General features: G+C 43.0%; 1 protein-coding gene across 3 annotated transcripts in view; it reads right to left on the bottom strand.

Moving 5' to 3' along the window:
- Positions 1-26,240, bottom strand: part of CSNK1G2 (casein kinase 1 gamma 2) — a 96,869-nt gene that overhangs the window by 29,809 nt on the left and 40,820 nt on the right. For all 3 annotated transcript variants that reach the window (XM_083349881.1, XM_083349880.1, XM_083349879.1), the window contains exon 2: positions 18,337-18,885. In XM_083349881.1, the coding sequence (XP_083206007.1) occupies positions 18,337-18,523 (187 nt within the window). In that variant the 5' untranslated portion in view covers positions 18,524-18,885. The remainder of the gene's footprint in view (positions 1-18,336; positions 18,886-26,240) is intronic.

Here is a 26,240-nt window from a genome sequence, read left to right as displayed (position 1 = left end):
AAATTTGGATTGCTAACAAAGAATTAAAGGGAGACTGGTATAGCTATTTCAAGCTGCTTTGCTCTCATCAGCCAGCCACACCCTTCTGAGATTCGAACCTGGGCTGCTTGCATGCTAGGCAAGCGTATGTATGTATGTATCTATGTATGTATGTATGTATGTATATTAATCTTATAGAAGGGGAGGTGGTGCTGATATGCTCACAATATAACATGCTAAACATGTTGAATGAGAAAGCTGTCGGCAAAACATCAGGGATTTTTTGAAAAATTCAAAAGAGGCAGAACATATTTTGACTCTGTTGGCCTTTCAGGCTTCCTTAAAATTGCTAACGGAGCCTGGCTGTGTGGTTTGCTCTGCATTGTTAGGGAGCTGACTATTTTAACTGGTGTCTTGTACTGCTCCTTTCGCTGGTCTGAATGCTTTTCTTCTTGTTGCTTGGTTAGCCAGCTGGAGTTATTGGATTAAGGATGGGCTGCCATACACAGTTTGCAAAATAAACAAATAAACGAGTCTCACAGGTACGGTTAGATGATTAATGCCCTCATCACTACTACGGCAATCGGTTGTGAGAACATCATCCACCTGTTCAGCCTCAATGGTTGATTGGTGGCAGTCACGGATCACAGCAGGTGGCAGAATCTAACTAACCTTGGCTGCTTTTAGAGAAGCTAAGCAGGACCTGACTTTGTTGGTGTCATTAGACAGAAAGCGCTTGAAAACCCGAGCTATAGATGGGGGAGGCAAAAAGCAACCTGTAAGAAAACAATGGGAAGCCATTTCCAAATTGTTTCCAGTAAAACTTCAGTGATATGGATAGGTAGCCACTAGGAGTCAAGTCAAACTCAAGGGAGTTTATCATTTTTAGAAGGTTTAGGTAGTCCTCAACTTACGACCACTAGAATTTCTGTTGCTGTGCAAGGTGGTGGCTAAGTGAGTTGCGCCCAATTTTACCACCTTATTTGCCACGGTTGTTAAGCAAATCATTGCAGTTAAGTGAACCCTTGACTTTGCCGGTCAGAAACCATCTGGGACGGTCACAAATGGGGACTTCAGGACCCCTGGATACTGAACTGTCCTAAAAACATGGCAATTACCAAGTGTCAATTTTTTTAAAAAAACATATTTTTATTAGTTTTATAGGGTTAAAAAGGAAGGTAGGGAAATAGGGATTTGGGATAGGGTAGGGAAAAGGTTAAGGGTAGGGATTGGGGTTCCCCCCAATGACATTCAATATTTGGCAAACAGCATGTTGTCTGGGTAAATATGTATCAATAAAGATAATAATCCTAACAATAACATTGATTAAATATGATAGATTATCAAGTGCCAAGTGCCAAATTTTGATCCCATGACTGTGGGGATGTTGCAATTGTTCCAAGAAGAAGGACCGGTCGTCACTTTTTTAAAGTGACTTCAACTCCCAGAATTCCTGAGCTCAGCTTGGAAACCTCTCCCTTTCCCCTCAGCATGGCTGGCTCAAGAATTCTGGGAGTTGAAGTCCACGAGTCACAAAAGAGCCAAGGTTGCCTACCCCTGACCTATGCCAAGAATATCTTATTTGTTCACCACCCAGAGTCGCTTGTTTGAGATGGATGGCAATAACAAATAAATCAATTTTGGGGTTTTTTCTTACTTTCACATTTTAACCAATTGGGTCACATGAAGTACAGGTAGTCCTTGACTTACAACTGTTCATTTAGTCACTATTCGAAGTTATGACACTAAAAAAGTGACTTATGACCATTTTTCACATTTACGTCTGTTGCAGAATCCTGATGGACACCTTATCAAAATTCAGATGCTTGGCGACTGACTCATATTTATGATGATTGCAGTGTCCCAGCACCATGTGGTCACTTTTTGCGACCTTCTGACAAGCAAAGTTAATGGGAAAGCCTGATTCACTTAACAACTGTGTTACTAACTGAACAACTGCAGCAATTTTCTTAAAACTGTGGCAAGAAAAGTCGCAAAATGGGACAAAACTCAACTGTCTCACTTAGCAACAGAAATTTTAGTCTTAATTATTGTTATAAGCTGAGGACTATCTGTTATATTCCCCAGAACCTGCAGATGACGGCAATTACCCAAAAAAGTTCCACTTTTTCTTGTAGTTGCCTCTTTCAACTTACTTTCACCCATTTATGCGATTATCCCATCAGGTCTCTGCTGTAGCCATTAAAATCATAATTGTCTTCCTGTCATAAGAGTTTAAGGTCACTTTGTTTTTTCCCCATATTCTATCAGGTAATTGACTTCCTGGTTTTTCCTTGAGTAAGTTAACAGGTCTCAGAACCATTATTCTTTGATTTATTACAGCAGGGCACAGATTTCTGTCTGAAGTTCTTAATCCTGGGTTATCATTCCAAACTCCCTCTTTAAAGCATCCAATTGTGATGCAATTCAGCCAAAACTCATAATTCTTAAGTCTTTCTCTGTGCAATCCATCTTGGCCTAAGTAGACCATCATCCTGGTAACATGCAACATGTTCCCAGGAGCTAAATCCCTCCTGTCAACACCATGTCCGTGGCCAGCTACTCTTCTGTGGTATTTATATTTTATTTCCCTTTCAAATTGGATACAGACTAAGAAGAACCTTTAAAAAAAATATGTTAGAATGATAGATTCATTTCAAAACACTCAGCTAAAAAAGGAGGCATTCAAGGCATTCTTTTTTAAGAGCAATGGGTGGAGAGTTTAATACCCTTCAGGATCTAATTCCTTTGTTGGCCGCAGCAATATTACCCAATGTTCTCTTTAAATACTACATTTATAGAGCCCTATTTAACACTTAAATATTTGCTTTCCCTTGGGTGCTGACTGCAAACATGCAAACCGAAAGCACGTCCAGAGTAAAACCAATACCACCCTTTGCCTCAAAAAAACAAACAAAAAAAACCACCTCCATATGAAATTCACTTTTGTTAGTTTGATTGGTCACACACAAAAAAGAGTGAAACTTTCAAAATGCCATGAAAAGTTGATCAAACAAACAGATTAGAAGACATGGGGGAGGGAGGAGGAGGAAGTGGGAATATATACTTTCTTAATTAAGAGCTTCCAGACCTGCAAGTAGGGCACCATCAATCATGCAGTTACCAAAACTTTTGGACCTTTTTAACACTTCAGAGGCCTAAGGCAGCTGTCCTCAACCTTTGCCGCTTGGCGGCTGGTGGGGGGGAGAGGAATTGGGCCACACAAGTGGTGGGCCAGTGCGCACATGCACGCACACAGCCCTTGCGGGAGTGGCAGACTGGCAAACACACACATGCGCAATTGCCCACCGGCCTGCTGCTTGCGTAGCCCAATTCCAAACAGGCCACAGCCGAATGGTGGCCCACGTCCCAGAGGCTGGGGACCCCTGGCCTAAGGGACAAACTGTCTTCCTTAAAACCTGTAGAAAGCCAAAGTGTTCATTTTCTCCTTAAAAGCCCTACCACAAAATGGGTCTGTCTAGGCTTTGACCATTTGGGGAGTGTGGCCTTCAAGCTGCAATGCAAAACCTTTCACACAGTCCTTGACTTACAACCGCAACTGGGCCTGGAGTTCCGCTGCTAGCAAGGCAATTGTTAATTGAGCCACCCCTGATCTTACGACCTTTTTTTTTTTACCACAGCTTTTAAGTTAATCACCTTGGTTATTAAGTATAAGTGAATCCAGCTTTGGACATTGATTTTTTTTCAGAAGTTGTCTTAGAACAGGGGTCTTCAAACTCGGCAACATTAAGACTTGTGGACTTCAACTCCCAGAATTCCTCAGCCAGCTGTCTTACAAGGTTTGCAAAGAGCAATAATGTGACTCCAGGAACAGTCAGTTACCGTAAATGTGTACTAGTTACAAGTGCCTGAATTTTGATTACACGGCCATGAGAGGTAGCAACGGTTATAAGAATGAGAATCTATCATAAGCCACTTTTTTTTGTGCTGTCATACAGGTAGTCCTCGATTTACAACAGTTCATTCAGTGACCATTCAAAGTTACAATGGCAATGAAAAAAGTGACTTATGGCCATTTTTCAGAGTTACGATCTTTGCAGCATCCCCATGATCATGTGATCATGCTGTGTCCCAAGGTCATTTGATCACCTTTTGACAAGAAAAGTCAATGAGGAAGCCAGATTCACTTAACAACCAGGTTACTAACTTACCAACCGCAGTGATTCACTTAACAACCATGTCAAGAAAGGTTGTAAAATGGGGCAAATGTCTCACTTGAACAACATAAATTTTGGGCTCAATTGTGATTGCAAGTCAAGGACTACCTGTAAGAGGAGCCATGGGGGTGCAGTGGCTGAAATGCAGCATCGTAGGCTAACTCTGCCCACAGCCAGTTCAGTCTTGACAGGGCCCAAGATTGATTCAGCCTTCCATCCTTCTGAGGTGGATAAAATGAGAGCTCAGATTGTTGGGGGCAATATGTTGACTCTGTAAACCGCTTAGAGAGGGCTGTAAAGCACTGTGAAGCGGTATATAAGTCTAGGTGCTATTGCTATTTCAAAGAGTTATTAAAAGAATGGTTGTAGGTTGAGGATTACTTGTATGTGGCCCTCAAGTTAATGAGCCTTGCTCCCTCATGCAAGATTGGTTCATCAAACACACATCAAAAAATACATGATTATTTTATCTTAATTAGATAATACATCGCCCCAAAATGGATGGCTCCAATAAAACTACAGACAGGCAATTAGCAATAGCTGGAGATGAGATGAAAGGCAACTTTGTTTTGAATTAATAAAAAAAAAATCTATGTTGAATTAATTTAATATATTTGCTAGGATTGCTTTCCCCCATTTGTCATATTAAGAGCTATGATCTGAGCTCTGCAAAATACACCTATGGTTGCAGGGTGGACAAGCCAGATCCCTTCTATACATGTTGCTTTATTTCTATCTGGCTTTTAAAAAAAACAAAAAAAAACAGCCATCCTACTACAGAAAACCTTTCACTAGCTGCTCCCTTCTCCTCCTCCTGGCCAAAGAGGCCTATGGGTTGTAACTATTTCAATTATGTTGCAACATGCTGCTGGTCTCACACAAATCTTAATGTTGGAACATGAACCTTTTAAGTCATTGCTAAAAAGCTGTGAGACACCACCATCATCCCGCTCCTTCCCAAAGTAATTTGTCCTTGCATTTCATTAGTGCAATGCATCATCCCAGCACCTGCTTCCTCATATCATGCAGACTTTCCCTCTGACCTTTGATTCTAAATATTTGCAAGAGGAAGGAAGGAAGGAAGGAAGGAAGGAAGGAAGGAAGGAAGGAAGGAAGGAAGGAAGGAAGGTTGCAATAAAGCAGGGGAGAGATGCTTCTATTTCCACACCTGGTGCACACCAGATTTGGGAGTCCTTGGGAGAGAAGCCTTTCCAATGTACTACACCACCATCCTCATGACTGAAGAAAGGACCGCTCTGAGGTTAACAACAACAACAATCTTGTCACTTGAAATGTACACAAATCGGCATACAGCAAAATGAAATTTCATTGCATGCAGCTCTCAAAGGGCCACCTCTTCCAATATACACTCCTTGTTCGTGGCCAGCTCAAGTTTCAGAACGTCCATTTTAGTGTCTAGGGAGCGAAGGATGGCAAACAGGCCAGATGGAAACGGAGCTCCATGTGAATTAGCCCTCAAATTAGCTTGTAAATTTTCTGGAAGATATTCTATGAAGTTATCCCAACCTCAAAATATTCTGGTTAACATTCCCGACTGCACCTCTTTTGGAGAGAAAAAAACAAACAGAGCCAAGCACAACAATTTGTAGATTTATTCCATTTGTGCTCTGGATACAGACAGTCCTAATTTACGATTGGTCACTTAGTGACTGTTCAAATTTACACAATGGCCCTCCCTGGGGGTAGGGATTCATACACCAATGGCTGCTCCCCTGTGGTCACAACTGCACTTGGCAATTGACCCACAGATATGGTTGTTTGCAGCGTCCCACAGTCATGTGACCATATTTCACAACATTATTTGCTGAAAACCGGCATTTACGTCTAGTTTTCAGCAAAACTGGCCTCTAGGGGAACCACTGGTTCCTTTAAGGGCTACTTCACAATCACTGCCGTAAAAATTGTAAAATTGGGTTGTTTATATGAGGGACCTGCTTTACAACTGTCAGAATATGACCATGATGGTCACGTGATGTCGCGCAACGTATAGGGACAGTTTTACCACTGCCAGCAATGGGAAAAATGCCGCGTGACGCATCCGGCCCTAGAAAGAGTACATAGTACAGAGAAGAGCAGCAAAGATGATCAGGGGACTGGAGGCTAAAACATATAAGGAACGGTTGCTGGAATTGGGTATGTCTAGTTTAATGAAAGGGACGCGGTGGCTCAGTGGGTTAGGATGCAGAGCTTGTGGATCAGAAGGTCGGCAGTTTGGTGGGTCAAATCCCAAGTGCCACGTAACAGAGTGAGCGCCTGTTACTCATCCCAGCCTCTGCCAACCTAGCAGTGTGAAAGCACATAAAAATGCAAGTAGAAAAATAGGGACCACTACAGTGGGAAGGTAACAGCGTTCCGTGCGCCTTTGGCATCTAGTCATGCCGGCCACATGACCACGGAGACGTCCTCGGACAAGCGCTGGCTCTTCGGCTTTGAAACAGAGATGAGCACCAGCCCCTAGAGTCAGAAACGACTAGCACGCATGTGCGGGGGAACCTTTACCTTAGTTTAATGAAGAGAAGAATGAGGGGTGACATGATAGCAGTGTTCCAATATCTCAGGGGCTGCCACAAAGAAGAGGGAGTCAAGCTATTCTCCAAAGCGCCTGAAGGAAGGCAGGACAAGGAGCAACGGATAGAAACTCACCAAAGAGTGAAGCAACCTAGAACTAAGGAGAAATTTCCTTACAGTGAGTACAATTAATCAGTGGAACAACCTGCCTCCAGAAGCTGTGAATGCTCCAACCCTGGAAGTTTTTAAGAAGAGACTTGTCTGAAATAGTATAGGGTTTCTTGCCTGAGCAGGGGGTTGGACTAGATGACCTCCAAGATCCCTTCCAACATCATCATCATCATCATTTAATTTAAATAAACCACACCCGCTAGGGACTCAAGTAAATCTCTTTCAATCGCTTGGCAATCTTTCAGAGGGTGAGACAGGGCAGGTGCACCAGTGGGCCCCACCGGTGGAGCAACTGAGTGTGCAGAATGAAATAAGGAGGATCAAAGTTGCTCCTTCCCCACTGCAGCAACGGACCTAAGCCCACAAGGCTCCCTCTTCACTCCGTAGAGCACGGGTGTCAAACTCAATTGTGTCACATGACGTATTGTGTGGAGCCTGTGTGTGATGCATCCAGCCTGTGAATCGCCAGTCTGACACACCTGCCCTAGAGAGACTTAAAAAATGACCTGGGAAAAACTGCAGAAATGCTTACAGAAGCAAAAAAAGCAGGTTTTCTCTGTCTAGGAAGCAGAGATAGCATGAGAAAGAAGCTCAGGCTGGATCCACCCTTATTTACTAATCGCATCCCACCAGGCTCAAGGTTGACTCAGCCTTCCATCCTTCCCAGGTAGGTAAAATGAGGACCCAGATTGTTGGGGGCAATTAAGATGACTTTGTAATAATGCCGCTTGGGGGGTGTGTGAAAGCCCTAATAAGCAGGCATATACATAGAATGAAGGCTACTGCTAAGCTTGTAAGCCGCCCTGAGTCTTCGGAGAAGGGCGGGATATAAATGGAATTAAAATAAAAAGTAAAAAAATAAAAAAAATATGAGGAAGGGACCACTTAGCCTTCCAAAATGTTATTGTTATAGCCTGTGTCAATAGAGTTTATTTCTATTCATTCAAATTATATCATTTATATGGCTGCCCATCTCACACAAGGATTAAAAATGCAACCCCCCCCCCCCAAAAAAAACACCCCCCTCCCAGGCCTATAACCCTTTGTGACCAAGGATAAAACCCACTCGCAGAAGAAGAAGAAAAAAAGGCACAATAGTAATAGCAAAACTCATTTAGCCTCCTGACAAACACCTGGGGAAAGAGCGAGGTCTTAGTGCAGAGGTCTTCAAACTTGGCCCTTTTATGACTTGTGGACTTCAACTCACAGAATTCCTCAGCCAGGCATGCTGGCTGAGGAATTCTGGGCGTTGAAGTCCACAAGTCATAAAAGGGCCAAGTTTGAAGACCCCTGTCTTAGTGCCTTACAAAAGGCTAACAGGGTTGGGCCTGTCCAAATCTCAGAGGGTAGACCCTGCCACTGAGAAGGCCAAAACCCTGGGGGAGTCCAGCATGATGATTTGAAAGGATCTAGAGCCTGCTTCCTCTACTACAGGTGACCCCCAACTTACAACCAGTCACTTTACAAATTTACAACGGACCCTGAAAAAGCTACTTACAACCTGATTCGAACTTCCGACATCTGCCCTCCCTGCCATCCATAGTCACACAACTGCATTTTGGGTGCTGTGCAACTGGCCGGCATTTATAGCCATTTGTAGTGTCCCGTGGTCATGTGACTGCAATTTAGCACATATTTGCCCGAAACCGGCATTTACTACCAGTTTCTGACAAAAAGCACCCCATATTGAACAATGGGTTCACTTAACAACCACAGGGTTTGCTTAATGACTGCTGCATTAAGAGTCATATAGTGGCCCACTTTCCTTCTGTCATGACTCACCATCAAAATTTCTAGCTCAGTTACACTCGTAAGTCAAGGACTACCTGTAGATCTGATGGGGTAAACAAAAAACATGGGGAAAGGGGCCCTACAAATAGCTTGGTCCTATGTTGTGTAAGTTCAATTCTAATATATGGAATCTGTTTTAGTCCTTGCCTATTATCTCAAAGGGCTGGCAAGAGTCATGAAGCTTGTACTTTTCCTTCCTTCCCTCTTTTGTACATGCATATGATGTCACACGCAAAAGGTCCAGACCTGGTATTGTGACATTACAATGTGCATATTGTCGGACTTCCTAAATCCACCCCCAGAATGTTGGGTTTGGGGTTTTTTGCTATTATCATTAGAGCATCACAGGAGGACTTAGTTAAAAGTAGGCATGAAATCTGCTAAAAATAAAAATAATTAACCACTGCTAATAAGAAAGACAACAATTCTTAATAGTACCAGGAAACAGCAGAATAGAAGAGAAAAAACTGCAAAAAATAAATAAATCACAAAATTTTATTTTAGTGTATGGGCATTTATTTAATCTTGTTTTAACTTTTGTAATTCTGTATTTTTATTCTTGCCCTGTTCACCGCCCTGAGTCCTTCGGGAGAAGGGCGGTATAGAAATATTATTAAATTAAATTAAATTAAATTAAATTAAATTAAATTAAATTAAAATACAAAGACCTGCAAATTGAAGTAGAACGACTGTGGCAAAAGAGAGCAAAGTTTGCAATCTCAAAACAACTGAAGCATGACTGCAACACCATCATCAGCATTGACAAAATCCCCATCAGCCAATTGCAAAAAGCGTCTTTACTTGGAACAGTTTTCATCCTGCTACGGTACCTTCAACACTGTCAAATAATGTTATCTGCCAATCCCAGACTCTTGGGAAGGACTTGATAGATGGATAAAATGCCAAATCCAGTCTAAAAATTTGCCCGACAGTGAGACTAATCATAATGAAAGCAGCAATAAAGCCAGAGAATTTGAGAATCTCAAATGCTTTTCAAGCTCTCCTACATCAGAAGCAGTTAAAGGCAAACGGTTCAAAAGACTTCATGCATTACAAAATGCAAGGCTTTCATACCACAAAACAGAGCAGGCCACTTGACAATTTTACCTATATTTAATTTTAAAAAAGAGCTTGCCATTCATTTTCCCTGTCAATATTTCTCTCCACTCCCACCCCTCAGACTGAGGCCAAAGGATTAATGGAAATGACAGTGTGGACTAAAAGTCAGGCCCAAAGATAATTTATTATAGAAATTGCATTATATGTTTGAACTCATTACCATTTTCTTGTAAGCACTTCCTTATTCATTTGACTTATGATCTTTAAACATTCCTAAGTACAGTAACTGTAACCCATTCTCTGAAAAAAATTAATTAATAACACTAATAAAACACAGGTTGATCTATGGGGCCTGACTTTCAGTATATCCTGAATATAGGCAAAGAGTTAAATATATAAATAGAAAAGATTCACATTAAGAAGCCTTCTGAGAAGGGCCCTGGGCAGGGCTGTTTAAGAACAGGAGAAACTTTGATCCCCCCCCTATCATTATTTAGGTATCTTTAGTAAATTGTGCATTTGGAGTAATTTGCAGCAGAAATCTCTCAAATGGACCACACTCCAAAGCCCTTTTTTTGAGGTGTTTCTTCAAATTATTAAAGACAAAATATTAAGCTGGTATGACCACGGAGACGTCCTCGGACAAGCGCTGGCTCTTCGGCTTTGAAACGGAGATGAGCACCGGCCCCTAGAGTCGGAAACGACTAGCACGCATGTGCGGGGGAACCTTTACCTTTACCTTTATATAAACTGTGCTGGCAAAAAGAGAGATTTGAGTGCCCTGGACAGGATATCCTCATATTATGACCATAATTGAGCCCAAAATTTCTGTATGTAAGCAAGACAGTTGACGAGTGTGTTTTGCCCCATTTTACAATCTTTCTTGCCACAGTAAGTGAATCACTGCGATTGTTAAGTTAGTAAAATGCTTTTTAAGTCACTCTGGCTTCCCCATTGACTTTGCTTGTCAGAAGGTTGCAAAAGGGGAACACATGACCTGGGACACTGCAACCATCATAATACATGCCAGTTGCCAAACTTCTGAATTTTCAACACATGACCATGGGGATTCTGCAATGGCCATAAGTGTGAAAAATGGTCAAAAGTCTCTTTTTTCAGTGCCTGAAAGCTTCCAATGGTTGGTTACTAAACAAATGATTGTAAGTTGAGGACTACCTGTATGAGTTTCATTTAAGAAACAGATTTTTATTTTATTTATTTTATTTATTTATTTCATTAATTTAATTTATATACCGCCCTTCTCTCAAGAGACTCAGGGCGGTTAACAGGGCAATACGTAAAAAACAGATACAAAAGTTAAAATTATTAAAACATGATTAAACAATGCCCATAGTACAAATTTAAAATTAAAGTCATAATAACAAACCCACCCCGTCCCATCAGGCCAGGCCCGCTTCCTTAAAGAAATGGGTTTTAAGGTCGCGCCGGAAGGAGCGGAGGTCGGGTGCCATCCGGAGCTCTACCGGAAGATGGTTCCATAAGTCCGGTGCACCCACAGAGAACGCTCTCCCCCTGGGGGCCACCAGTCGGCATTCTTTGACCGGCGGCACCCTGAGGAGGCCCTCTCTGTGGGAGCGTACTGGGCGGAGGGAAGTTGACGCCGGCTGCAGGTGCTCCCCAAGGTATTCTGGACCCATGCCATGGAGGGCTTTGTAGGTCATTACCAACACCTTGAACCTCACCCGGAAGACAACTGGTAACCAATGCAGCTCGCGGAGCAAAGGTGTAACACGGGAGTATCGGGAAACCCCCGACACAACTCTCGCGGCTGCATTCTGTACCAGTTGGAGCCTCCGAGTGGTGTTCAAGGGTAGCCCCATGTAGAGAGCGTTGCAGTAATCAAGACGAGAGGTCACGAGCGCATGAGTGACCGTGCGCAAGGCATCCCGGTCTAGATAGGGCCGCAACTGGCGCACCAGGCGAACCTGGGCGAACGCCCCCCTAGTTACAGCTACAATATGGTCTTCTAAAGAGAGCTGTGAATCTAGGAGGACTCCCAAGTTGCGAGCCCTATCTACAGGAGGTAATGACTCACCCCCCATAATGAGGGGTGGGATATCCTGAATATCCCGGGATGCCGGTACGCACAGCCACTCCGTCTTGTCAGGGTTGAGACAAAGCCTGTTCCTCCCCATCCAGACCCGGACTGCCTCCAGGCACCGGGACATCACGTCGAGGGCATCACTGGGGTGGTTTGGGGTCGAAATGAAAAGTTGGGTATCATCAGCATACTGATGATACCCAACTCCAAAACCACGAATGATCTCACCCAGCGGTTTCATGTAGATGTTGAACAGAAGGGGCGAGAGGACCGACCCCTGAGGGACTCCACAAGCGAGAGGCCTCGCGGTCGACCTCTGCCCCCCCGTCAACACCGACTGCGAGCGTCCCAGGAGATAGGAGGAGAACCACTGAAGAACCGTGCCTCCCACTCCCAATCCCCTGAGACGCCGCAGCAAGATACCATGGTCGATGGTATCGAAAGCCGCTGAGAGGTCTAATAGGACTAGAACAGAGGAGTATCCTCTGTCCCGAGCCCTCCAGAGATCATTCACCAGCGCGACCAATGCCGTCTCCGTGCTGTACCCAGGCCTGAAGCCCGATTGGTACGGGTCTAGATAATCCGCTTCATCCAGGACCAGAGGGAGCTGGTGCGCCACCACACTCTCAACAACCTTCGCAAGGAAACGAAGGTTGGAGACCGGACGAAAGTTATTCAAAACAGCCGGATCCAAGGTAGGCTTCTTGAGGAGAGGTCTCACCACCGCCTCTTTCAAGGCGGCGGGAAAACTACCCTCACTCAAAGAAGCAGCTATAACCGCCTGGAACCAGCCTCGTGTCCCCTCCCGGGCTGCATAAACCAGCCAGGAAGGGCACGGGTCCAATAAACATGTGGTGGAGCTCAGCCTCCCCATGATCCTGTCCACTTCCTCCGGAGTCACAGGATCGAACTCCTCCCAGATGACATCGACAAGATCGCTCGTGTCCTGATCGTCCGATACTGCCCAGTCGGAGTCCAAACCGGTCCGAATCTGAGCGATTTTGTCCGACAGATGTTGACTAAATTCCTCGGCACGCCCCTGCAAGGGATCCCCACTAACCTCCTGGTTGAGGAGGGAGCGGGTCACCCTAAACAGGGCGGCCGGGCGATTATCTGCGGACGCGATGAGGGCAGCGAAGTAGTTAGATCTCGCTACCCTCATCGCAGCGAGATAAGACCTAATATGGGTTCTTAGTCGCAATCGGTCGGATTCAGATCGGGTGGACCTCCAGACGCTCTCTAGGCCCCGTCTCCGACGCTTCATCTCCCGGAGCTCCGCGGAAAACCATGGAGCCCATTGGGATCTGCGCCGGGTCAGGGGCCGCAAGGGTACAACTCGGTCAAGTGCCTCCGTGGCCGTCCTTTCCCAGGCCTCCACTAAGGCATCCGCCGAGCTGTGAGCTGGGGAGGCAGGTGGGGCCCCCAGCGCTGCCTGAAACCTCTCAGGGTCCATTAAGCGCCTGGGGCGGAAAAAAATTTATTTTGCATAGGAAAGTGGAACCACTACCTTCTCTGCCCAAATTTAGTCCTTCACTATGGACCAGCCACCTCTCCCTTTTTTTAATTGGTTAAATGGGAATTTAATTGGCTGCCTGACATATATGCCAAAGGTCTCTAGGGAGGAGAGGGCAAAATTAATTAAAAGGCATGGGAAAAAGTGAAAGAAGGAAACGGATAATCCTCTGCATTTGCAAGGGAAAATGTTAGTCCTAATACAGTAGGATTGACAGAGGTGTTTATCATCTGGAAATGTCAGCAAAGCTACTTGGTTCTGGGGATCAACTGGTTACCCAGAGCTGGGAGGTTCACTGTCAACATGACACATAAACAACATCTGACCATTTATGGACTATGGACAGCAGCCTGGCCTGTAAAAGGTTTTCAAAACTTCCTGTTTCCAAAAGTTGATTCATCAGCCAAGAGACTGAATCTCTTACACATATTTTATACAATCGCCCTGAGTTCCACTGGTTAAATGGGCGAATTTATAAATTTCCATGCAAATACGTAGAAGTTGCTCTAGGTATAGTTACCCGCAAAATTTACGCAACCTTGATTAGTATGTATGTTCTAATTAATTCCTAAGCAAGCAGAAGCTAAGCCAACCTCTATACGTTACAAAGTTAAACATCATCGTGGAAATAATTTAAATTTGTTTAGATTCAAACTTAAGAGAATTATGAATAACCAGGTGCCAAAGTTTAGAAAGCACTCCAGTTAATTCACTACTATTTCTTTTTTTTACAGTAAAGTTGTTAATAAACTGCAAAGAGATGATTGAGACATTAGGTTCAAAAATACACCGTTCTAATCTCTCCATAAGGGACGCGGTGGCTCAGTGGGTTAGGACACTGAGCTTGTCAATCAGAAGGTCGGCAGTTTGGTGGGTCGAATCCCGAGCGCCACGTAACAGAGTGAGCGCCTGTTACTTGTCCCAGCTTCTGCCAACCTAGCAGTTCGAAAGCACGTAAAAAATGCAAGTAGAAAAATGGGGACCACTACGGTGGGAAGGTAACAGCGTTCTGTGCGCCTTTGGCGTCTAGTCATGCCGGCCACATGACCATGGAGATGTCCTCGGACAAGCGCTGGCTCTTTGGCTTTGAAACGGAGATGAGCACCGACCCCTAGAGTTGGAAACGACTAGCACCCATGTGCGGGGGAACCTTTATCTTTACCTTAAATCTCTCCATTTGGTTTTGCCGTTTAGTCTACTTTCAGCATTTACAACCATTTCTTTAGCCACCCGTTGGAAGTTTTAACAGCATTGAAATCAATGACTTACAACCAGATCTCATGACAGTTCAAGTCTCCCCAAGGTCACATGATCAAAATGCAAGCACTTGGCAACTGGCATGTATTTATGACGGTTGTAGCATCCCAGAGACAAGTGTTCACCATTTGCGACTTTCCCAGTTGATTTTTGACAAGCAAAGTCAATGGGACAAGCTAGATTCTTTCAGCAACCACAATTCATTTAATAACTACAATGATGTACTTAACAAATGGCAAAAAAGGTGATAAAATTGGGCACAATTAACTTAAGAACCACCCTGCTTAGGAACAGAAATTTTTGTCCCAGTTGTGGTTGTAAGTCAGGGACTACTTGTATGAGCTCTTCTAAGCAACTAAGCATTTGGAAATAAAATCGTTAATTCTCACAAAACAAAGGACTGCTATTTAAAAAAAACAACCCCTCTAAATATTTCCAAATAGCAACCTCAACCGTGAGAAATATAGGTAGTCCTCGACTTACAGCAGTTCATTTAGTGATCATTCAAAGTTACAAGAGCACTGGAAATAGTGACTTATGATCTTTTTTCACACTTACGAACACTGCAGCATCCCCATGGTCATGTGATCAAAATTTGGATGCTTGACTACTGATTCGTATTTATGACGGTTGCAGTGTCCTGGTGTCACATGATTTAGCTTTTGCGACCTTCTGACAAGCAAAGTCAGTGGGGAAGCCAGATTCACTTAACCACCATGCTACTAACTTAACAACTTCAGTAATTCACTGAACAACTGTGGCAGGGAAGGTCGTAAAGCGGGGCAAAATTCACTTCAAAAAATGTCACGCTTAGCAACAGAAATTTTGGGCTCAATTGTGATCGTAAGCCGAGGACTAACTGCAGTGCTGAAAAAGGAAATTACATGGAACTGTTGAAGTAAAGGCAAGATCTGGACGATCAAAAAACATCTCTGCTGGAGGTATCAAATACCAGCCAGATTTGCTGAAATGACCTGAAAATTAGAGCTAACATTGGAGAGATCCTGTCCACAGGACAAAGCTTATACAACAGGGATCTGCAGGGGACTGTTGCCAGAAGAGAAATCTCTCTAATCTCGACACAAGAAGTCACAAGAATCCAAAGTATGCAAAATAAAAGTTTAATAACACTGAAACATTTTGGAACAAGCTGTTTGAAACTGATAAAATAAATTTAAACTGTTCAGCCATAATCACACAAGAGAAGTAGGCTTTAGGCATCTTTGCCAATCATTAAATATGGGATGAATCTATTATACTTTGGGACCGGTGTTAACGCCAGTGGACAGAAGTTACTGTACAGGTGGAAGAGACAACTGATTCTACTAAATATCAACAAAACCTCGAAGTTAATGTTCAAGTCAATGAAGAAACAGAACATGAAAAAAGTTGGATATTTCAGCAGGACAATTATCTGAAATCTATATCCAAAACAATCTTGAAACCTTTACTTATATGAAAGAAAAACAAAGGTTCTAGAAATGGCCTCTACTGTCCCCAAGCCTGAACCTTATTAAAAATCTGTGTGGATAAATCAAACATGCAGCATGTGCAAAGAAATCTAAAAATATTTCTAAATAATGGGGGGAATTCCAAAAAGAACAGAGAATTTTAATGGGCTATAGGAACATTTGCAAGTTCTTATTTCTGCCAAAGAACATTTTACAGTCCAAGCTTCTATATTTAGTTTATTCATTAATTTCATTATGAAGCTCTTTACACCACCACGAAGATATATTCAATTTTGCAGAAAGATGTCACGTTTAGCCTTGTATCATGCAGGGTTTGTGTCAGCTTTTGTTCTCTTGTAGATTAATGAAAACATACAATTTGACTAAGTGCTATTTGCACGCATCCTCTGGTGTGGGGTTTTAAGGCAGAAATCTTCACCTTCTCAAGCACACAATCTTTACCATCATCTTGCAAAATGGCATTCCTTTTTTGAGTTGTGAATTTACAGAGTTAATAATTGGATTTTCCGTCTCTGTATCTGAAAAAAACATCAAAGTTTGCTATCCAGAGGAAGGCACAAAACAGCAGGTGGCTTGGAGAATAGAGTCAATTATCTATTGCGTTCCAGAAATTCTAATGTGCAAGTTACGAATGATCAGAAATTCTAATAGTAACACAAACACATTACTGTACGTATGGTTTGCAAAACGTATGGTTGGTGGTTTTGCATTGTATGAACAAGGTGCAAACGTGTCTGGCTTTCTCACAAAGCTTTGAAGCCTTCTAAAGCCTCACGAGAAAGCCATACATGATTTGAACGAGGCCACACGTGGCTTTGGAAAGACCTGGTGCAGTCAGCATCTACCTCGCAAACTGCCAGGCTAGGCCAGGCTAGGCTAGGCCAGGCCAGGCCAGCCTTGTCAGCAGTGAGAGGAAGGAAGATGGTGATGGTCATTTGGGGTATGACAGGTCCAGCATGCTGTGTGGAGCACAGAGCTGGCAAAGAGGACAGAGTGCAAGGTGTCCAAAAAGTTGGGTGGGAAGAACCGAAGAGGAGGCAGAAGATGGAATCATAGAGTTGAGGGGATCTCAGAGGCCTTCTAAGAGGCTTGGTGGCTCAGGGGTTAGAATGCAGTATTGCAGGCTAACTTGCCAGCAGTTCGTTTCTGACCAACTCAAGGTTGACTCAGCCTTCCATCCTTCCAAGGTTGGTAAAATAAGGACCCATATTGTTGGGGGCAATAGGCTGACTCTGTAAGAAGCCTAGAGAAGGCTGTAAAGCACTATGAGGTAGTATATAAGTCTAAGTGCTATTGCTATTCTAATCCAATCCCCTGTCCTGCCTTATCTTACCAAAGCTTAGGAATGGCTTGGATCGGGATTAGTCCTTGCCTAAGGCAGGTGGGATTTAATTAACGACAGCCATGATGGCTTCCCAGATTGCCATTGCTAAGCAAAGCAGCCATGCCACATTGCGCTTTACAACCACATCACTTAGCAACAGAAACTACAGTCCCGATAACCACTATAACTCGAGAACTAGCTGTCATTTATTTGTATTTGGGGCAAAGCGCTTTACAAAGCTATTGAAAAGGACATGTATGGAGAGAATTATTTTGCTCTGAAAGAAAGCATCTTATTTCTGACAGACATTTTTCAAGAAGCAAAGATTGTATGTAATATTTGGGTTTGAATTAAAGCAACCTTTTCCAAACTTGACAACTTTTAAGATGTGTTGTTAAGGAATTCTGAGAGTTGGGGGTCCACGCTTCTTAAAAGTTGTCAAGTTTGAAAAAATGCTGAGTTAAAGCAAACCAACCAGGGAATGAATGAATGAATGAATGAATGAAGACAGACAGACAGACAGATATAGATAGATATAGATAGATAGATATAGATATAATATATAGATAAAGGTAAAGGTTCCCCCGCACATGTGTGCTAGTCGCCTCCAACTCTAGGGGCCAGTGCTCATCTCTGTTTCAAAGCCGAAGAGCCAGTGCTTGTCCGAGGACGTCTCCGTGGTCATGTGGCCGGCATGACTAGACGCCAAAGGCGCATGGAACGCTGTTACCTTCCCACCGTAGTGCTCCCTATTTTTCTACTTGCATTTTTACATGCTTTCGAATTGCTAGGTTGGCAGAAGCTGGGACGAGTAACAGGCGCTCACTCTGTTACGCGGCACTCGGGATTTGACCCGCCAAACTGCCGACCTTCTGATCGACAAGCTCAGCATCCTAACCCACTGAGCCACCGTGTCCCTGTAAGATAGATAGATAGATATAGAGATAGAGATATAGATAGATAAGATATAGATATAGAGATATAGAGATATGAAGACTTACCTAGCCGAAGTTCCCCAAAGTTGCCGCATCCGATCTTCTTCCCAACACGAAAATTCGGACCCACCATTAAGACTCCGGAGTTGGTCCCTGCTGTCCGGCTGCCATGAGTGCTCCGGCTTCCACCCGTTTTAGACATTCTTCTACTCTCCTCGTTTTCCCCTTTCCCTCCTCTCTTATCAAAATCCATAAGTTTGTGATACCCTGGCCTCTCCACGGTTACACCGCTGCCATACAAATCCCAACACGGCCAAAACTTGAGGAGTGGCTGGGAGGGGGTCGGGGGAGGGGAAGGGGAAGGGGAGAAAAGACGAAGGAGGAATTAAAAAAGCAGGGCTCTTCTTGGTTAATAAACCATTGCGGATGGTGGAGATGCAGGAGGGGAGGGTGTGAGGGGAGACGTCTCCACCCACATGTGCTGGGCTAGTGGAACGGCTGTCCTCTGGCCTGGTCCGCGTGGACTCCGATCAGCAGCACCTCCCGTCGGATGCTCCTTGGTGAAGACAACATGGCGCAGAAGCGAACGTTCCAGGATGACTCTTCTTTTCCGAGCTGGGGAAAGTGGAGAGGAAGAAAAGGTGGTCAGGTTATTGCATGTGGCAATCCGCCCCACCCCACCCCCTTTTAAAGAAAAGCAAAAGGAAGGGGCAGGGTAAATAAGAATCCAGATTAGAAACTGTTTCAGGAAATGGGTGGGATTTTTTTCTTAAGAAAAAAAAATCTATGAGATTGCAGAATTTTGTGGAATCTGGATCATCTCATCCCTGAAATCTCAGCAAAATTACAAAACTACATCTCACTTACTGCGGCCATGTGATGTGGGGGAATTCACTGGAGAAAGCAACTATGCTTGGAAGAGTTAGCAGTAAAAGGAAACCAGGCCTCCAAAGAACATGGTGGGTGGACACCATCAAAGATGACACCAGCCAGTGAACAGAAAAACTCAAAAGAAGCAGTGCAAGATTGGAAGATATGGAGAGACCTAGACCAGGGGTAGGCAACCTTGGCTCTCTTATGACTCGTGGACTTCAACTCCCAGAATTCCTGAGCCAGCATGGCTCAGCTTGGAAACCTCTCCCTTTCCCCTCAGCATGGCTGGCTCAGGAATTCTGGGAGTTGAAGTTCATGAGTCATAAAAGAGTCAAGGTTGCCTACCCCTGACCTAGACCACAGAACTGCCAAGAGTTGGACACAACTGAATGGATAACATCATCACCCTCACAAATTTCAACACTCTCACCTGAAAACTCACTATTTTGTGCAATATTGATATCTAGTAAGATAAGAGTTTTTAAATTCATTTATTTTATTTTAAAATTCTGCAAACATTATTAAAGTATATACCAGTTTGGTGTAGTGGTGAAGGTGCTGCCCTAGAGACCAGGTGATGGTGAATTCTAGACCTGCTTAGGCATGAAAAAACCGGCTAGGTGACTCTGGGCCAGCCACTCTCTCACAAACCTCTTTATATTATAGGGTTGTTGTTGTGGAGAAAATAGGAAGAAGGAGTATTAGGTACGTTTGCCGCCTTGAGTTACTTGTAAAATGATAAAAGGTAGAATAAAAATCTACTGAATAAATTGATAAAGTGTGGCAGGTTCTCTGGAGGCTCCAGGTATTATACTGCCAGCCCTCAAATAAACAGAAAGGAATTTCTAAGGAATAGTCACATTCCATCAGAGTGTTACAACTGGTAGAAAACCATTAAGTTCAAGTAAAACAGGACACTGTCTGAATTAACTGGACAATCTGTCGTTCTTTATAGTAAGTACTTGTTTAGCTTCTCCTGATTAGCTGATTAATTAGCTAGATCCAGTGGTGGGATTCAAATATGTGAACAACCGGTTCTCTGTGTGGATGACGCTTCCGGAAGTCCATTCTGGGCCTGGGCAACAAAAAATTAGCTACCGGTTCTGCCGAAGTGGTGCGAACTGGCTGAATCCCACCACTGGTTAGAACCCTCAATTAAGACTGATTGATATAACAGCAGGAGAATTGCATCTTGTCAAAAAGAGGGTGGATTTTCTTCAAATCTAGCAAACCATATATTTCAAGTATTTATTGTATTTATATGCCATCCACCTCACAATACATGACTCTGGGCAGTGTATAATAAAACGATAAAAATAGTCATTAGAAAAGCATTCTACAATTAACATATTATTATTATCATTAAAAATCCCCATGTCAGTCCTGCCTCAACTTGAGCTTTAAGCAAGAACGATCCTTGACTCCATTCGTTGAGAAAGGTATAGTTTACTAAAGGTCAAGTGCTATGCAGTAAAGCAAAGCCAGATCTAAGTTTTGCAAGCCAAATTCCCAAGCATACTTCCCAGATCCTCCCTCCCATTAGCCCTCGATTGTCCAATCATGTTTAAACTGGATGTTGTTGGAACGGTCATCCTTGGTATGCAGCCACATTCCTTTGCTGGCGGTTGCCTTTGAATTTGTGTCTCTGGCTGGCACAGTGAATAATTGAACCCTCGTACCCCCTCCCATTCAGCATCCCTCCACCCCATAGTTCATGGAAGACTGGCATCGAAGTGAAAGAATAAGACAGGTGTGAAGTGGCAGTTCTGACACCCCATTTCCATGAGAACCCTCCCAGGCCTATTGACATATCCAGGTTTTAAGGGAATTCCAGAAAGACATGAAGAATGAGGGTGGCCTCACCTGGTATTTTAGCTTTACTGAGGGCAAGAGAAATAATATTTCCTCATTTACCCCTTCCTCAGTTTCCCTGCCCACCTCAGGATGTCCAAATCTGTAAACAACTGCTAGTCTGTAAATTCTCTAGGACAGAGGTGTCCAACCTTAACAACTTTAAGACTTGTGGACTTCAACTCCCAGAATTCCTAGCCAATCATAAATCTGCCAAGGTTGGACACGCCTCCTTGTGGATGGAATTACTTCAGGTTTTTTATATCACGAAAGAAACATTCAAAATTAATCATTATAAATGGATGTCATAAAAACATCCATGGTGCAAGGGTGAAACCTTTCGCAGCAGAAAATTCTCAGACTATGTAATCCAAGCTTCCCAAATGGAAGGCTCTTTCCGATGCTTGATTAATCTGCTGTTCCCATGATTCTCAGCCATAACGTTAGTCATGTTAACTGGGAAGGCTAATATAACTTTTAAATCAAATTATCGGTGTCTCTTTTGAATTCCTAAGGCAGGGGTAGGCAACCTTGGCTCTTTTATGACTCGTGGACTTCATCTCCCAGAATTCCTGAGCCAGCCATGGAAGTTGAAGTCCACGAATCATAAAAGAGCCAAGGAAAGGGAGATGGGAGTGCAGAAGGAAAAAAAAATTACATACAATTTTAAAAAACAACAACCAATCTTTTGCTAAAATGAATATGCTTCAAGATTGAGAGAAAGAGGCTGTCAACTCCCAGAAGTTTACCACAAAGGCACTGGAGGGAGGGAAGGATCATCCTTCCAAATTAAAGAGTGAAATAACAGCACATATGATGCAATGAAAAACAGAGGAAATTGGGATACAGATTAAGCAATTATACTATATTTTAAGACAGAAATAAAAAGTAGCACAAACCAAGTGCAATGCTACTTCAGAATGCAGGTGTGCATATGCAAATGATATATGCAGGTGCAATTGTACATATTACAATTACAGCTACAACTGAGTCCAAAATTCCTGTTTGTTGAGCAAGATATTATTAAGTGAGTTTTGCCCCATTTTACAACCATTCCTGCTACAGTTAAGTGAATCACTGGAGTTGTTAAATTAGTAACACAGTTGTTAAGTGAATCTGGCTTCCCCAGGTGGCCACAAAAGGGGATCACATGATGTCAGGACACTGCAACCATCATAAGTATGAGTCAGTTACCAAGGGTCTGAATTTCGATCCCATGACCATGGGGATGTTGCAAAGGTCGTAAATGTGAAAAACAGTCATACGCCACTTTTTTCAGTGCTGTTGTTACTAAATGAACTGCTGTGAATACCTGTATTACTTTAAAAACATATTTTATCAGTGGAAAGCTAGCATTTTTAGAAGGACTCAATGAAGAAGTTTTTTATATGCAGCAAGTTTTATTTACACATATACACACACACCATCCTATCCAAGAAATTCACAGACTTAAGCTTAGAAAAGTTTAAAATCGCCAGCTCCTACAAAAACAGGAAAATAACAGGTTAATATTTTGAGGGGGAAAATATGTTTTTCCCATACAACTCTCGCTTCCTTTCCCCATCCTAATGCAGATTCATAACGAGCCACAAAATGTAGAGTTAATCTTCAAACTTACAACCACAATTACTACTAGAATTTTCATTGAAAGTTGTGGTTCTAAATAAGGTTGGACTCGATTTTATGATAATTTTGTGGCAGTTATTAAGCTAATTACCATTGTCAGTAAGTGAATCGTACGTTAAGTGAATCATGCAGTTGTTAACAAATTCAGCTTCCCAAATGGGCAGCTTTTGCTGGAAATCAGCAAAAGAAGTCACAAAGCATGATCATGTGATCACAAGTCATTGCAACCAGATGTAAATGTAAGCCAGTTGCCAAGGGTAATGTGTCGATCCTAAGTGCAAGTACAGATCATAATTCACTTTTTCAGAGGCCATCATAACTTTGAACTGTTGTTAACTATGAACAATCGTAAGCTGAGGACTTCTATCTCTAAATAATTCTGCCTCCCCTCCCCACTTTCCCAGCATCCTCCAGATGTGCTTGGCCCTATTACCTGCTGCAATAGGTATGGGAGTTGAGATTCAAACACATCTGGAAGACACCAAGTTGAGGAAAGCTGCTACATATTTGCCTGAGGCAAATGATGCATCTGAATTGTTTGGGCTTCCAATCTGAATTATTTGGGTTTTCAATCTGAATTGTTTGGGTTGTCGTACTTCTATGAAAGATCATTACAGTTTTAAATTAAAATTCACATGACATGAAATAAAGAAGGAAGGAGGGAGGGACTGAGATTGGATTCTTCTACCGTACAATTTTAAGAACTTGGTCGCCCAATGAAAGAGAGTAAAAGTATACACAGGACAAACAAGAACCAAAATGGAAATCTTTTTTACACAACCTGCAATTATCTCCTAGAACAGACATGTCAAACACAAGGCCCGGGGGCCAGATCCGGCCCACGAAGTGGTTTCATGCGGCCCGCGAAGCCATCCTGGAAGCAGTGAGGGAACGGCCCCCACTGCCTTGGCCCTGGCCCAGAGACCCTCCTCCTGCCAGAGACCCTCAGATCTGTCCCACTCCTGCCCAGGCCCCCATAGGCACCCTTGATGCGAACGATGTAGAGCTGGCCATGCCCACCCAGTAGGCCATATGAAACTTTAGCCACGCCCACCCAGTAGGCCACACCCACACGGCCCCCTGAGGGCAACCGCAATGCTGATGCGGCCCTCAATGAAATTGAGTTTGACACCCCTGTCCTAGAACTTGCTACCACAAGCTGTAGCGGTGTCACTTGTTTAAAAAGTGTTTCCTCTTTCTTCCTTCCACAGCCATTTCCCCAGCATCTTCGGTTTTTCAACATTTACATTGCAGTATAAACATGTGTCTTATAACATCAGATAAATAAAATGATAAAATCTGTGAGATGTGGTTGATTCTTGGTGATTTCTTGGGAACTATATAGAAGAAGTAGTGATTTCTTCTTCCAGGGTGTGTGTGTGTGTGTGTGTGTGTGTGTGTGTGTGTGTGTGTGTGTTTCTAATTCCCCAAACTAGCTTGTATCTCCATCCAAGTAGTGGTCAAGCCTGATTCTGCTTAGCTTCTGAACCCATGCAAGGTCAACAAAATCTGGCCACCTGTTGAAGCGTTTAATAATAACAACAACAATAGTAATAATAATAATAAATAGTAGTAGTAGTAGTAGTAGTTGGAAGGGACCTTGGAGGTCATCTGGTCCAACCCCCTGCTCAGGCAGGAAACTCTATACCATTTCATTTTAAGTGCAAGAGTTATTTTTTTAAAAAAATTAAATAATTCATGACGAATATATTACTATTAGCTTATGGAAATTTCCTATTTCACAGAAAACTAGCTTTGTGTTTGAGACACCAGGGATCAGCAAAAGTATTCATCCACAGTTCTCATCAATAAAAAAAGAATATAAGTAGCTCACAGTTGAACTGTGGAGTCCTTGGTGCTCTTTGAGCTTGGTTGTTTTCTTACCCAACTAGATAAAATCAACAATACATAATGAAACATCTGCAAGAAAACAACCAAATTCCACCATTTCTCATCAAATGGGAATGAGGGAATCAAAAGAGGTAAACTCCTGCATCCTGGACTCTTCCAACGTTTTTATTAGGAACTGGGATAAAAAGATGGAGGGAATGCTTATCACTCATGCGAAAGAGAGCAAAGTGGATGAGGCCATTAATATACTAAAAGACTGAAATGTAATTGTGACAATCTTGATAGGTTCTGAAAGTAAGAGAATGAAGTTTGACAGACACCCCCCCCCCAAATACTCATTCCTTCTCCTCAGAAACAAAAGTACAGAGATGTGGGATGGGGGATTTATGAAGATCTTGGAACGGTAGCCGAGAGCAAAATGACTATGAGTCAGCAGTGTGATGCTGCCACAGAAAAAAATCCAATGAAACTTTCAGCTACATCAATAAAACAAACAGCTTCCAAATCATTAGCAGTAATAGTTGATAGTTGCCTGTTATTCTGCGATAACCGACCTCATCTTGATCACTGCATTCTGTGCTGGGTACCACCACTTTAAGAATGATGCAGATAAAGTGAAAGGAGCTTAGAAAAAAAAGGCAATAAGGATCATCAAGAGACTATTAACAAAGTTTTATGAAGAGAAGTGTTCTAGCAGTTAACAGTAGTCTGACAATGAAACCAATGACCCAGGGTGATGGTGGCCTCCCCTTCATTGGGTGTGCTCAAGCAGAAAGTAGTCAATCATAAGTCTGTGATACTTTTAATTTGGATTCCTGCCGCTGAGCACAGGGTTGGATTCAATGACCCAAATGGAATTGGCCCCTCCAATTCCATCATTTTAGAAATCTGAGTGTCACTTTGCTTGCTCCAAGCTAGGGTGGAGAACCCATGAGAGCTCTCCAGACCCAGGAGTGTCCAACCTTGGCAACTTTTAAGACTTGTGGACTTCAACTCCCATGCTGGCCGAGGAATTGTGAGAATTGAAATCCACAAGTCTTAAAAGTTGCCACGGTTGGACAACCATGCTGCAGACTGTTGGGTTCCATTTCTTACCACCCCTAGTGAATGTGGCCAATGATGTTGGGAGTTGATTGCCCAACATCTGGACAGCTGGGAAGACTCACAGAACAGCTGGACTACTGCTGGATTTAAAGATATACCACCTAACATCTTGCTGGGTGGAGAGGACGATAGTCCAAAAATCTCCCAAACGGAAGTAAATGCACAGCACAGGGGGAAAAAAAGAGTTAATTTTTTTCCTTGCACCCCACTACAGGATTAGTGTGTTCTAATGCAGAAAAAAATAGTTTTTACCCTTTTTTCTTCCTAGTTATGCTTCAAAAGGCAATAAAACAAAGCACACAAAAGCTCCTTGGTCCAACAAGGAAGAATACACTGTCAACCAACTTAGCCCTGGCAAGGTTCTAAAACAGAATTGAGGATGACAATGGCTGGAGTTGACATTTAGCCATTAGGTGGCTTGCTTGTTTTTTGTCTTGTTTATGTTTTATGTTTATGTTTTATTTAATTTATATACCGCCCTTCTCCCTGGGGACTCAGGTCTTAATATGCTATAACAGTCAGCCATGGTTAAAAAAATTCTGCCTTAGCATGATATGCAAAAATAATAATGGCTACTCAGAGGGGATTCTGTACTGAAGTCCTGGACAAGGACCAGAGCGACCCAGGTTCAAATCTACTACAGCCCATAATGTGGTTTTGGCTCA

Source organism: Vipera ursinii, assembly GCF_947247035.1.
Source record: "Vipera ursinii genome assembly, chromosome: 1".
NCBI lineage: Eukaryota > Metazoa > Chordata > Lepidosauria > Squamata > Viperidae > Vipera > Vipera ursinii.
The sequence above is the reverse complement of the archived record's forward strand: the minus strand, read 5'-3'. Positions and strand labels throughout refer to the sequence as shown.